The following is a 15458-nucleotide window of genomic DNA, read 5'->3' as shown; positions in this document are numbered from 1 at the left end:
GTAGACCAAAGTGCTGTACAATACTAACATGCACATAGTAATAAAACCAGACATAGCAATAAAATAAAATAAAAAAAGCAGACTGTTAACAGAGCGAAGGAACTCTTAAGGAAACTTTTCACAATTCATTGATCAAGGCAGCTAAACATCCTTGTTGGTGAACAAAGACAGTCTGCTGTAAATGAGAGGTAAAACTATGTTTCATCAGCATAACACTGATGACATATTATATTTTTCAAAGATGGATACAAAGGGGAGGAAAATGGAAAATATAAAAGTGGCCCCAACACAGACCCCTGGGGGATAACACATTTAATAGGGTAAGATGTCCCATCTGACACTGGAGTACAACCATAACCTGTAGATCAGCTTTGGCCTGAAATTGACAAAAAAAAAAAGAAGTTTTGTCTTCTGCATTTTGGTCTAAACAAGACTTTAATTTTGAAGGATGTTGGAGTGAATAACCTAGGTAGCAGCTCAGACTGTCTTCAGGGTGTGTGCTAGATTTCTTCAATAAGGGTGGCACAGCTGCTTGTTTAAAACAGGAAGGAAACACTGCATTGATTAAATAGCAATGAATTATACGCCAAGGTTCACGTTTTCGTATTTTCTCACAGCTGTAATCCCTCATTGAGTCACTTGGTGGAGCCAAAGCATAATTTTTGCCACATTACGCCCTCCGTTCCCTTTTTTGTTAAATGGACTCGCCCATGATTAGCCGCCTCCTTGTGACAATAATCTCTGTCAAGTGAAATACAACAACAGCCTGACAGGAAGTGCCACGGTGCTCCCTTCAAAACAGAACAGCATGATTTCTTAACCAAAGCGGACTTGTAGGGAAAATAATAACCTTGAATCAAAAACCTGCACGTTTACAGAAGAAACCAAAATATTTCTCTATAACAGCTTACTATATTGATATAGGTGGACTCGACTGATTGTCTTTCTTTAAAAACAGTCATAAACAAAGGTAATTTTTGCATTGAAGCCTTGCATAAAAGAGGGGAAAATGATGCAAAACACACCCAAGTGCATATTTATTTATGTATATTTCGCCTAAAATTTCCACAGCCTTCATTGTCTTTTTATTAGCATCATTTAGGGGTATTATTTTGAAAGGTTATAAGTAACGTCCACTGGTAACTCCGCTGGTCTTTATGCTCTCAGTATGTCAGTCACCATGGTGGCATACAACAGAGCAGAGCGGCGGCGGCTCTATCTTCACTTTTAGCTCCATCAAAATGCAAACATAGTAGATTTTCTCAGTGAGAGGACGGGAGTCTTCCTCTGATAATGGGCGTGAGCTGGTTGCTGACGGGTTAGCCGCTTGCTATTTCCTCACTTTTTTGTTTGCTGGATCCTTACATGGAATTTCTCCCCCGTCGCTAGCAGAGGAGAATGCTGAAGAGACAAGGAATGGCTTTAATGAACGCTGGCTTGAATAAAGGGACAACACTTTCTACGCTAAGAAAATAACTCTTAAGAGGGGGGGTTTGACCGGCGCTTTTAAAGGAAGTTTCCTCCCCGGTGGGGACCGGTGTTGGCAGCCGGATTCGGCACGGGCAGCAGAAAGACAGACACCCTGAGGAGACTGCTCGGCTGTCTGGCTCCAGTCGTGGCCTGGCTCAGGGCACTCCCAGCTTACCCGCTAGCATCTGAGCACAGGCGACGAGAATAAAGCAAGACAATAGGGGGACTTGTTTTGTATATATCCTGCCCCTGGATAGAGGTAATTTTAAGGATAAGGAATTCCACATCCTCTAGACGGCTTCTTCCAAAACAATGGCGTCTTACGTGGATAACAGCTTTCGGCAGGCTGTGATGAAGAATCCGGCTGAACGGACGCAACAGGTCAGAAGAAATTATTCATTGCATGTTGTTGCTAATTGGATTTTCATGGAAATTAGTAGCCTCCGCCGTTTTTTGTCACTTTGTTGCTACATTTTAGCATTGCAACATTTTAAAGTGTAACAGTTAAACAGTGTTTCTGAGTGCAACTGTTGCCATTCAGCTCGTCTCAGCGGCTACATCCCGCTAAGCCCTCTATCAGCAGAGATAATCAAGGCTACTTAATGTAACAGGAGCTGCGGCCATTGGTGGAACTCTAACCCGCCTGTGGCGTGTAGCATCGCTCTGTGTATTGTGGTTTTACATCTCCGCACGTCGCAAACATCGTCTCTTGCAAAACTGATTTTTTTGCATGCAACAAAATCCAAATAATAAGGGTGGCAGAGATATATGTAAGGGGTTTAAAAGAGAATAACACAAAGGAGACAAAGAAAAGGGCAAGGGAGCCCAGAGGAAATCAGTTTGATCAGAAATGAATAGGATGTAGAATATCTGTGATTGGGCGGAAAGTCAGGCTCGTGGACAGCACACTGCCCTGATGCAGATGGTCCACATGAAAAGTTTAAACAATGTTACAGTAGGGGAAGGAAGTATTCAGACTAAGAACATATGTAAAATGCATAATCCTGTACCGTAATATTACAAAGGTTTAGCCTTAAAATAGTAAATAAAACATGTTTGTGCTGAATCATATACACTTTTTAAATTGATGCATTAATGCGTAAATCACACTAACATTGCAGGTGGAGATGCAGCATTAGTGACTAGCATTACTGCTTGGAAGCTCTATAATAATAATTTAAAAAACACCAACATGGTATAGTAATAGATTTATTTTTTGAAATGAACGAAAAATGCATCCAAAATAACTTACAAATACTTAAGTGAGATGGAAGTACATTGAGGGCCAGTGCCGCCCCATGCCTACTCTCCAGGCACATCCCTGTATGAAAGTCAAGGACAAGAGGCTAATCCACAGATAGCGCGTGGACTATACTGGGCTGTAAATTTGGACATTACCCTGGTTTATGGTAGACGTTGACAGACTAATGCTTCTGATGACTATCCTACAGGTTACTTTTGATACCGCTTCACCGACTAGTAGTAGTGGTCCATTAATGTTTTGTCATACAGTTTCTGTGGTGGGAATGGACAGACATTGGTGCTTTTCTTGTCCTGCAGTTAAAATTGGGAGGAAAAAATCTCCCAAACAGTTCCCTGCTACTTGTGTCTAAAGCTCAGTACTGTTATTTCTTTGTCCTACCTCTGAGAAGTTTGTAGTGCAATCCATATCCTGCCTGAACATGCAAATCCTGTGGGCTGTGGCTGTGACCCTTTAAGCTGCACATGCTTGTACACACCCAGGCTGGTAAGGTATCAGATATAGGACATTATGCTTTGCATTTTTGCAGAGATCAAATATAAATCCAGTTTGGCTGTGAAGCTGAAATCATTTCATTTGAGCCGTCTCCACGGCTCCGGTGCCAAAAGCTTTACACATAATGGACAATCGATAGTCCATCACTTGAACCAGAGAGCTACAGTTAGTGGCACAGCCTCTGCCCATGTCTGTCTGACATTAAGGAAACAATTATGGTGTCATTGGTGTCACATTAACTGCCCTAGGCTCATGGTCTTTACAGCTTTATGCAAGTTGTAATTTGTATGGGTGACAGATGCCAACACAGTGATGGAAACTGGATAAAGAATTTGGCTTGTCTCACTAGCAGCTGTGCTCATCTAAGATTGGTTCGTTACCATTTAATGATAAGCATTTATTATTGATCAGTATATTTTGAAATAACCGTCTTGTCTTTAAAGAAATGCTTCACATTTTTGAGAAGCTTTAATTTAAAAATTTGTGTCAATCTATTTTTTTCTTCTGAAAAATTTCTCAGGAAACGAAAACAAAAACATTTTTCCTATATCTGGCATCCTCTCAAGATCTATGTCTAAAGCATAACCCGCCTCAACTTGCAACCCCACCTGTAAGAATTTACATCAGCGTAGCTTTATGGCCATCTCAAAGGGCTGTTTATGAGGCAGTCCTAACTTGCCAAGAGTATGTGAAAAGATATTAAGCACTTGGAATTTCTTGGCTTGAAAAGTGTCAGATTAAAATACTTCAATAAAATATGACCTTCTGGAAGACTCTGTAAAATGATAATAAAAAAGAAATCAGTGGTATGGCTCTGGTCCTTGATCACTTTGGAGCCACGGTATCAAATCATGCTGTGTAAGTATGCAAACATTTCATCCCAGAGGGCTTTACTGTAGGAAGTCTCTGCGCTTCTGAGTGAGTGAGTGACAGGTTGGAAGGAGGAAAATGCTTCCCAGATCCCATAGGTCATTGCAATGAAGAAAAATGAACAGCAAGGCCGACTAGGGCAATTTTAACAGCGACTGCAATTGAGAATGATGGTGTCATTTGGGACATTGTAACAGGATTTGAATGCATCCGTGTTGTTTTACAGTTACAGAAAAGTCCAAAGGAATAAAAGCTCCTGGAAAGCCTCTGCTTTTTCTGCAGAATCCACTATATGGAAATCATATGACTCTGCAGCTACATTGTCATTGTTTTTCTGTACCAGCACCTTTCCCAAGTGTTCCTTTCAAATGTCTCGGGACTGTGCTGGCTCACGCAGTTTATCCTAATGGTGTTGGCAGGACCTCTCTGTCAGGATTAGCCAACAGTTAGAGGGATCTGTCTTTATCGCTCAGGACTCGCCACACAGTAGGATTTGACCCATAGCATACGGCGGGTTAAATAGCTGACCACTTGACAGGTAGTGTTCTGGCCGGCATTGTTGCTCTCTGTCCTTTGCGCAATTTATTTATCTATTTTTTTGCACTGTAAAGGGAAGGAAGAGGCCTGAGTTTTTGACATTTAAGGTCAAAGAATAATCAAGAGGGAAGGAGATGGAGGACAAGGATGCATTTTTTTCTCTGAAGCACTGCTTTTTTTTTCCAGCAGTGACATAAATTAAGATAATATGACATGGATATGTGATCTGTGATATCTTTTTTTTTTTTTAAATCTGATATCGTTTATATACAAATTCAAACCTATGCTACACAGAGAATTACTTCCCTTCAGTTAAAGCACTGTTGAAACTCGTGTTGTTTTTCTGAGACTTGCTCCCAGTGGCACTGTTGTGTTGTTTCCGTTAGTTGTGTTTGTGTGACGATTTTACCAATTATCAGTTCATAACTTTTCTCCCAATCCAGGCATTTTGATTTAGTTCTGTTGTTGACGGATTTCCTTTACACACTATAAAATGCGGGTTTGTCTGTGGTTTTACTGCTTTAGTTCATGACTGTCTGTTATTTTTTGATCTCTGTACAAATGACAGCGAGCCAGCTTCAGGAGAGATACTGATGTGTAAGTCTTTGAGGACAAAGGCATACATGCTTGGCTAATTAGCTCAATTTTAATATTCCATTCATTATCATTGTGTTATTTAATTTTTTTGCCCAGTGTCACACATTCTAACAAATATGCACACCATCACTCAGTTATTGTAAGACTTTCAAACATTTTATTCTTTAGTTTTATTCCTAAATATTTTGACCTTTAAATAAGAAGCATGAGGTTTTCATTTGTTTATAAAGTTCTGTTATATTTTTGTTTAAAGTGAACAAAATCTTCAAGAGCAAACTTCATTTAAGTGGATTCAGTGTCTCTGTTTGGCCACTTAAAATGGGTTATAAATGCAGTGGAATTAGCTGGGTTGAAGATTTAAAAAGACAGCTTGCACAGACTGAAAATGAATTAATGAGTGATATCACTTCGTTTAGTTTTGCTGGAACCAAAATGTGTACATACTTGTCTTTCTGTGGTGCGCAGTTGTGGCTCTGGTTTATTTTCAGCAAGTAGATGGATGCAGGACGGACATCTCTCCTCTTGTTTAGCCAGGTGGCAAAGCTAAAGGCCACAAACAACAGTCCTCTGCTGTGGTGACCCCGTTTCGCAGTCACATAGCTGGAAGGACACGCTGCCTACTTTGCATTGTTTCCACATATTCTGGATCAGCATAAGAGATCAGAGAAGACCTGCAGTGACCTTCTAAGAGACACTAGGGGGAAGATGGGTGAATGTAATGGCCATTATTTAGCCTCGCAAATTGCAGTTAGTAAGGTAAAGAACCAGTCAATCCAGTCCAAATATCTTCAATGTTTCTGATTGTAAAATAGTCCAGTCACTAGTTTAGAATGTGTTATGATCTTGAATGTGTACATTTATGATTGATTGCTTTGCAAGTACAAACTGTAGTTTTAAAAGATTTTTTTTCTTTTTGATGCAGCAAAGCTTTTACCACTTTAACCAGTTTACCTATGGCTCATTATAAAAGCATTTGCCAGACTGCAAAATGACTAATATGGACAAACCCACCCTGGCGCTCAGCATCCTGCTTAGCGCAGTCAGGAAGAGGAAAGTCGTCAGGATACTTTTAGAGGAGGAAGAATGTCTGAGAACCCCAAAGCTTTGTTTTTATTTTTTTGAAGTGTGGTGTTGTTTTCTAGCTACCTTTCTATTTTTGTAACGATGTCAGAATCATGGAAACATCAATTTAAATCCCAATCACTGGTTGAAAAACAAGGATGAACTTCTGTAGTGTTTTTTTTCCCCTTCTGTTTCTTATATGCAGGAGTTGTAATGGTGCAATCTTCCTAGGCAGCACAAGGTTTCCTAATTCTCCAAACCTCCAGTCTGTCCTGTATATTTAGGTGCTGCTTGCCTTGGCGTTTGCAGGCATTCTGCAGCAGTAACCCTGTAGAAGTGATGTCACATGTTATTCTTGTGTTGAAAGCGGAGACAGCGTACAGACTGAAGTGGTTACACACACCGCGGTCTCAGTGACGTACATTTCCCAGTTTAAATACAGGGGATGATTTCAGGAAGGACGGGGGGGGGGACCTCCCAACATATGATGCATTCAAAGAAGACCGGCACAGTTTCTTACTCACTTATTTAAATCATACATGCACATCTCTTTTTTTTCTTTTTTTTTTTTCTTCCCTCATTCGTTTTTTTTATGATGTTGCGATGGCACTAAAGCATAGCATTGTCTGCTGGTAGGTAGACTCATAAAAGCTATTGAATATATCATAAAATACTTAAATCTCATGACTGTATAGGATGCTGCTGATGAAAAGTTTGATCTTATAACCCATTTTACTGCAAGAAGATGACATTTATAGATGTTATACAGGTCATCGGTCATATAAATGTCTGATATCGTAATTGAGTACAAGGCAGGCATGTTTTACATTCCTGAGGCGGTTTTACTTACTGGAATACACCAGGATGTTTGTATAGCCCTGCGTGCCAGTTACTCCCTAAAATCTAATAACGAAAATGGCAATCCAGAGTAGTTTGTTTAAATGCACCACAAAGGTTGAAGCAAATTAAGCACACAACAGCTTTCACTATTCTATAAAGCATCATGGCTAAAGCTCTTCAGCTTTTGGGTAATAGGGGTGTATTTCTACAATAATGTTATGCGAACATGTAAAATACTGTTAGGGATGTATAAATGAAACCTGTAAGAAATGCTTGACATTAATTAAGGATGATGATTGTATTCCAGCTGTGATAATATGTGAAGTAATTTAAATTTGTGTATTCTCAGCTGGTTTTACACTTGACTGATTTGGCGTTAGGTTTAGGTTTTGTTTTGATTTGTTTTATTTATATTTTGTCTGGATAGTTTTTCCAGCTGAGAAGAATTTGGGAGAAATGATGTACTTTGCTCAGTAGTTGTTTGGAAGTAGATCTGCAAAAATGTGAGTTGTGGCTGCATTGCATTCTGGTTCATTGAGGCTGCAGAGACATGCACATTTTATTTCATTTTGTTTTCTTTTTCTTTCTGTGCTTAAACGGCGATGGTGAATTTGGAGACGAGTTGGTGTTTTTTTTGTTTTTTTTTTTAAAAGAGATTTTGAAATGTTTTTAGGGAAAGTGGTGCATCAATTGTTCTCATTTTCTGGTTTAGCACTAATCATATCAAATATCATTTTAGGTGCTGTTGTGGTGGAGCTTGTTAGCAGCTCGACCCAGTTTTTTCTTTGACCCACGAAAACAAGTGTGGTGATGTAGACTTCATCTTCAGGGGAGGCACTTGAAAAAGTGTTTTATCTCACAGAAGTTGAAAGTATCCTTGATTTCCTTGAGCTAAACTGTGTTCCTTTTACAACAATGGAGTGTGAGAGAAAGTTAATGCAACACAATGGCTGAAATGTTTATCCAGACACCCCTGCTGGCTTCTGAGTTGCTTACTCTGCACTTTGTGGTTGCTAATTTCATTTTCTGCTCTTGGATGCTTTTGCATTGAGGGCTCACTCCAGGTTATCACAGTGGTTGCTTTGATCAGTTGACAGGTACATCTCTTTTTGAACTGCTTTGCAGTACTTACAGAAAAATGCATTGTCTCAAATCATTGCTATCTCACTCTTAGTGCTACTCTTAGTGTTAATTGGAAACTTCAATGATTGTGTGTAGTCCTGGGTTTCTCAGGTTTGCGCTATACATTTGTACCTTAGTGAAAAACCTTGTTTTAGTAATTTATGTGCTTCATTCCATGAGATATTTTTAAAGCAAAGCAATCCAGTCATGGAGTCGAGGCTCCAAGAATTCCATTGGCCTTTATAGCGGAAGGCAGTAGACCTCATGCCACTGAGTGACCACAGTCTTTACATAACTTAGCATGAGAACCACTTGACTGCGATATTTGCGTGACTGCTATTGAATTACACTACTTACTATAGCGCCCATTAAAACCTTCTTTTCTGGGGGAGACTTGGAGGGGAAAAAGTGACGCCTAAATTACAGAGATCATGAGCTGAGAAAAATTTAGTACTCTGAAAGTTTTGCAATTCCTCAAATCTTGGCTAACACAGTTAATCTGATCTTTGCCTTATTGTAACACCGAGTACTTTTGGATATAATCTAAAGCTCTAAATTATGCAACAATTACTTTGTCTGCGATGGTTGTACTATCCTTGTTGTAAACAAGTGCCAGACTACTTTGAGTGAATGTGCTGCTTAGCTTCAGTCACACACAGTACAGGCTCACTTTGCTGTATAATCTGCTGTATAATCCTTCCTCGTGGTGAACTGCTCAGACATGACGTGGATCAGATGGAGAGCTGATTAATTTGTGTGATTAGGGAACTCTAAATCCCACTATACTGGTTCGCCACGTAGCTAATACCTTACACTATTTGTAACAATGGCACAGGGCGGTTCCGGACAGTTCTTATTGCAGCAATGGGTAAAAATCAGGGAAATGTTCTTAGTGGAGCTGCATATGAACAAACCATAGTGCTGTATTTGTTTTTGAATGCTTTGATTTGGAGAGTTTTGTATCAGTTGTAGTGCAACACATGCACTCAGTGAATGTTTTCACCCCTTACGAAAATGCATCTAACTTGTCAGGCTCTATAATAGTATCGCTCAGTGTGTCTGTGTACTTTGTTTTATTAACACGTTGCCTCTGGTGATAGTTCACCTGCCTAAGCTGATGGTTTAAAATATTTATCAGTGAGACACTGCCAGCCTGCTTCACTGCACCAAAAAGCACCGTCGTAGCTGACGTAGAAATTGAGAAGGTGTCTTTGATTTATTTATAGATTTTTTGGTAATTAAAGCTCCTTTTTGTTTTTATGATATAGATTTGTTATTTCGCAGATTTGAGATGGCTTAATTAACATATAAGATTTTTAAAAGGAGTGAAATATACAGACCTCCCTACAGTAGTGACCCCTTTAAACAGGGGAACAGTCGACAGTGGTACCTTCAGTCATCAGAATCAAATGGCGCCTTTAAACCCCGCCAACCCAAGCACAAAAGTGTAAACACACACACTGCAAATTAAATGGAAGTGTGCTGTAATGACATGTTACAGTAGTGATAGTCTTATCACGCACACAATTACTGAGTTTGTGATGCCATGTGAAGTAACATCATGTAATGAGATTCCATAATAATTCTAAACCACTTAGAGCACATAAATGGGGGGAGAAGAAAAAGTGAAATCATCAGGGTTGGATGTTGGTCAGATTGTTGAATGACATAGACAATGCAAAGTAATGCATAGTGATAATGGGAAGTGGCTTGGTGTGAGAGTCATACGCACAAGGCTGTGTGACTGTGTAGTGAGCCTGATGCTGTAATGTTCAGCTGTAACACTTTTTGCTGGATGTGTCTTTGATCCTCATGTGGCCTGTCATGCCTCATGCAAACTGTGGTTTATCAACAGCTGTGCTGGTGGTCGGCAGGTGATTATTTGCCATGTGAGCTAAGAGAAGCGATTCATTACAACACTAGCGTGAGCAAAAACAGCTGTCTGGGTTAATGGATGCTGTTGTCAAAAGTGAAAACTGCTGCAGCAGCAGACCTTGAGTTCTGCCAGCAGGAAGGAGAACTGGACGACCTAAAAACGAAACCTTTTCCCCATTTTTAAATCGGCGATTAGTTATACTGTTGTTCCACTTCCTGTGTGCAGTGGTGGAAACCGGTGTACAATATATGTCTTGTTGCAACCTTATCTTTGTAATTGGTCCCCGAGGGTTTGACTAACCTGTGGTTGGTCACGTTTCCAACTCTGCAGCTCTCCATCCTTCCATTAACCATCAGGGAAAATGTCTGTTTATTACCAAGGCCTCAACGTAATCTGATTCTCACTGGAATGTTTGACAGTTTCTTGCTGCTTCCTGCTTTTGGAAAGAAGGGGCATAATTATCTTTGGCTTGCTTGATCTGAACCTTCAATTACATCCTCTTTCTAACGGCTCCGAGTGAAGATTGCTTGGGTGCCAGTCTGAGATTATCAGTATGCTCTCTCCTGGTCTTCAACTAGACAACTTGTGAGTGTGCTTTGAATTTTTAGGCTCTTTCCTTTGGGAGAAGTTTGTGTAAACACATTTACTGCTGTGATGCAACATTTCCCTTGCAGCGCTGTTGACATTGATTTCACTCTGACATTGTGGCGCCATTTTTTCCCCCCCTCTCCTCACTCTTATAGCAATACCCTCTTTAAATGTTGTGACGTCAGTTATAGCTGAGCATTACTTATTCAGTCATCAGCGTCTCAGACTTTGACCAGGCTAATTGACACTTGACTTGGTTCACCTCAAACGGCAATCCACTGCCAGCCGTTTTCCCATATGGCCCTATAGTTCCTTCACTCTTAAGCCACTCCTGTTGAGGGCAAACACTTTTCATTAATCATCCTTGCCACGATTAGTATGCAGATCTCCTTAGGTGTTGTGTTGCCTCAATGTAACAAAGGCCAAGTATCAAAAATAGGCTTACATAACACCGCACTAGCAGTTCCTTTGAGAGGCTAATGTGTGTGCAATCTTCTTAAAGTGGTATTTGCTTATTTGTGATTGAGTAATCTGGTTACCTCCAATGAGAAAGCAAACAAGGACTGTAAAGGGCCGTACATAACTCTCTAAGAAAGGGAATATTGTTGAGAAAGGGAATATTGTTGAGAAAAGGGGCGTTAGTCTGAACTGTACAGCACAACACAATGAGCACAAGCCAGTGACAGAAACATGATTCTGTCATTGTGACTAGCATGACAGAATCACGATGCTCCTGCTAGTTTATTCATTGTAAAAACCTCAGGCGAGTACATTTTCACTGGTGCTTCGTTTCATCCATACTGTTAATGTGATTCTGTGTCAAGAGTGAAAACTCAAGATAATGAGAAGTGATTCAACCCTAGCATGGGGAGTAGCGGTTGGTGTTAATGTATTTTACCCACTTGGTTAAAAAATGCACATATTTGGGGTGGGAAATAATTCAGACATAGCTGATGTATTGTGGCTTGGCTACAGGGTTTTTATTGCACAGAATAACTTTTGATGTCCCTTAAAGATTTTATGAGTTGTATAAGCAAGCTAGGCTAAACTCTAGGCAAGGACTGACAGATTTACGGAGTCTGCCGTTAGTGGAAATTCAGTTTTACCATCCTTCACCAGGCTATACTGGCCTCTCCAGGTGGTTTTAAATGGTATTTTTTAAATCTCAGTTTTACCACCACATGGAGACTGTTTGTCTTTTGCATTGGTAGAAGCCCCTCCTTCAGCGTCTTTAGAAGGTAGCTGCATAGTAGATGGTGTCCTGAACCTAGTTCACATTACCGCAATTCATTCTTATCCCTCTACAGGAAAAACATTTGTTTCTTATTATTTTATGCAGTAGGCCCAGTACGTGTCATTAACACAATATAAAGGCTTCTCTACAGGGCATTTCTGCAAGTTTTTGCGAGTGCTATGGATCTAAGACTCACTTTACCAATGAGATGCACAATATGTCAGATGTTTATAAGACAACTACTTGGTGAAAAGCACCCTTCAGTTAACCCTAAAGCGATCGTTATGTTAGGTCTCTGTGAGGAAACATTTGATAGATGCATGGGGTGCATGGGGTAGGGATTAATAAGTATGTTATACTTCTTCCTACTCCATTTCAGACCTAATAATTGTCATTTCATGTCATTTAGACTCTGTTTTATTTCATTTATTTTCTTTTTTTGTTTTATCTGAGCACATACGTGTATGTATTTACATATATATTTGTATTTGTAAATGCAAGTATGTGTACTTGTGTATATATTGTTTGTTTTTTTCTGTATATGTCTGAAATAAATAAAGATACAATACAATAGGTGAGGTGACATGATGTGATTCTTATCAACTGGAGGTGACTGGTTAGCATGTTTAAATGTTTTTCGTTAATATTTTTTGCTTTTTAGTAGATCGTGGCCTTGTTTATTTTCATTTACCATCTGTTTAAAGGTGATTTGTGCACTTGTTTAGATTGAATAATTTTATTTAATTTATTTTGTCAAATTCACCCACTTTTATTTTATGGCCATTGTCAGTTGTTGTCAGTCCCATAGATAAGAGCAGCAGGCACCTTCCTGTAACAGCATGTAGTGCAAAAGGTGTGTTATCCTCCATTCTAATTGGGGAAATAGCTGCATAGGTGATCTAGAGGATCTTCAGTGACTGTGTGAATAAAGTGCATGTGAAATCCTTGGAACTTCCTAACTTGTGATTCATGTGTGAAAGGGTTTGTGTGTGTTAACTGTAACCATGATGTAAAAGTAAACACGGAAATCCAAAAGCAAACAGCAGGTCAAAATGAAACTGAAGATGATGAGCCGCAAACACAAGTTTCATCCGGCTGAAGATTGTGTCAATAATGTTGTAATTTGCATCTTCCAGTCACTCCCAGTCTGAAGATCGATCTTAAATTGAGCAATTATGATATGCTTTAGAAGAGCTTTTTAAATGACTCGATACCCTATAAATACTTCTTATAGTTATTTTCCAATAGCCCTACCAGTGTCTAAGTGAAAATGAGTGTGTTTAAAGAGGCAAAAGTTGCAGTGATTTTAATTGATATCAGTGTGTTATTACTTGATGGTGAAAATCTTAATGGTGCTTAATTTTTTAAAGATGTGTTAATTGTACCTTCGGACTAAAGAGCTTGCTAGCCAGTTAAATACTACTTGTGCACAATGACGGGAAAACCCTTCAGCAGTTTTTGTTGTCTTTAGTTTCTATTTACATTGTAAGCTAATAGTTTCCTCACTGAGTCATTAATGGAATATTACAAAGTCTCATATGACTGTTAAGAAAATGGCGTTTGTTCAGTTAGCCAATTTGAGTAACTGTTATTAAAAATTTCACTTCAAAAAATGCTCTTATGTTGTACATAAAAATGTTGTTCATTTAAAATGTGCCACATTCCTGTGGTTTCTTTTACTACTGGTTGTATTGATGTAGAATGTTTGCAACTGTGTTTATACTTGACTAAATGAAAACTGTATGTAATTACATGTTGCATGCTCTGCTATAGGCTTCTGTGCTTTGACTCCACCAGATCCACAAGTATAGTGTAGACACAATGACTCCCTGTTGCAAGCAGCTTGTGCTTGTCAAAAGCGTTTAAAATCACACCAGTCATATTGTCACTACATTGGAAATAGCCACTTTAGTTAAACTGTACCAACTGCAGTTGTGCACATGCCAGGTAGACTGAAAAAAGGGCAATAGGGTTGCAATAAACTCATGGTTTAGGTTAATTTATACAAATAAGAATGTGTGAGCCAATAAAATAAAATAAATAAATATCTTCATTTTTTAAGTGCTACAAACGTGTATATAAGATTTACTTTAGAGATTGAAGCCGTCTTATAAATCCTAATATTGGAAAAAAGAACATCTATAGCCACACAACAAAAGCAATTAAAGCAAATACAGACTGCTATAAGCCAATGTTCCAAGAAGACTCAATGAATTGAAACTGTGAACTGGAAAAAACCAATTAACTGGAGTTTTCTATCCTTCAGCTTTGATTAACTTGAATATGGCAAAGAAAAAGGGTGAAATTCCATCTTGTGACTGAAGTCTTTAAAGATCACAATGGTTTGCCATGTTTCTTTTGTAAAACTTCCTCAGGATATAGCCTGAAATCCCCTTCCGTCTGGAGGGGAGGCCTATTTCAGTATGAAGTGAAAGGCCTTGGGTGGGATCATAAGTCAGTTCTGTAAACAGGAAATTTCCATTCAGGACTTAAGTGGGCTTGTCGTGAACCAATGTGGTGCGTATACCACACACAAGAAAATCGGTTGTTAAGTTGCAAAACATTTGCAAATCCTAAACTGGGCTTCAAGAACTGACACTAATGTACAGCTTAATTGTGAATGGATGCTGATGCCACTATCTTCACACAGGAGACATTGTTGGCTTTGAATGCTTAAGTGTCTCTCTGCTGTTGCTTTGTAGCTGTTGTGACCTAAAGTGGCACCTCAGCAGATACATCATCAGCTCTCATTGACTGAAGTGTTTTATTCCCTCCTGTAGCTTTTATTGGAATGGGGGAGGGGCAGCATTGTTTCTTTGTCTCCTTTGGATTCAGCACCATGGTCACAGCTTTTGAGATAAAAAAGATGAGAAATCACACCTAAAACAGGCAAGCGCTAGACCCTGCTCCATTGTGATGGCAGACGATGAAAGAGCATAGATGACAATGTTGTTAGCTACTAACAAAGGCAATGGCGCTGGCTCACTCCCAGCTCGGAGGGAACTTGCTGTTCATGTGCTGATAATCCTGCAGCCTGAAGACCCTCTGGAAAAGCTCCAAACATGAGAGCACTGACACAGCCAAGGTTGCATTTAAAATCAATTTAGGAATTGAAAGCAAGTGAAGCCAAGTGAAAAAGTAAGTCAATTAAGACATTGATTCTTTTTTATTCTCTTAAAATATCAAACGTGTGTTTCATGTCACCTTGAGTGCTACATGGTGTCAATTTTACTTTAAAGTGCTTCTATACTAAGAAGCACTTTAATAGCTTGGGTTCTTTTTTTTTTCCTGAAGGCTTTCAGTACTGTACTGGGGAGGGGAAGTGTGCGCTTTCTGTTGAGGTCACTATAGTATGCCTAAAAAATCAGGACTGTAAGACTGAAACATGTTTAGTCAGCTATTCTTTTGACAGTTTCTCTTTCTTTTATATGGGTGTGGGCTTTAAATGATATCCACTTAACAGCATCGAAATCCTTCGATGGGATTCTACATGAGATTTCAAACAA

General features: G+C 39.3%; 1 protein-coding gene across 13 annotated transcripts in view; it reads left to right on the top strand.

Annotated features, from left to right (window-relative positions):
• Positions 1–1149: 1149 nt before the first annotated feature.
• Positions 1150–15458, top strand: part of rapgef2b (Rap guanine nucleotide exchange factor 2b) — a 107064-nt gene continuing 92755 nt past the window's right edge. For 12 of the 13 annotated variants that reach the window (XM_085178115.1, XM_085178056.1, XM_085178052.1 and 9 more), the window contains exon 1: positions 1151–1851. In XM_085178115.1, coding sequence (XP_085034241.1) covers positions 1783–1851 — 69 coding nt within the window. In that variant the 5' untranslated portion in view covers positions 1151–1782. Of the gene's footprint in view, positions 1852–15458 lie in introns of all 13 variants that reach the window. The other variant, XM_085178102.1, reaches the window with a different exon arrangement.

Source organism: Neolamprologus multifasciatus, chromosome 2 (assembly GCF_963576455.1).
Source record: "Neolamprologus multifasciatus chromosome 2, fNeoMul1.2, whole genome shotgun sequence".
NCBI classification, from domain to species: Eukaryota; Metazoa; Chordata; class Actinopteri; order Cichliformes; family Cichlidae; genus Neolamprologus; species Neolamprologus multifasciatus.
Note: the sequence above shows the minus strand (reverse complement) of the source record. Positions and strands in the feature narration are given on the sequence as shown.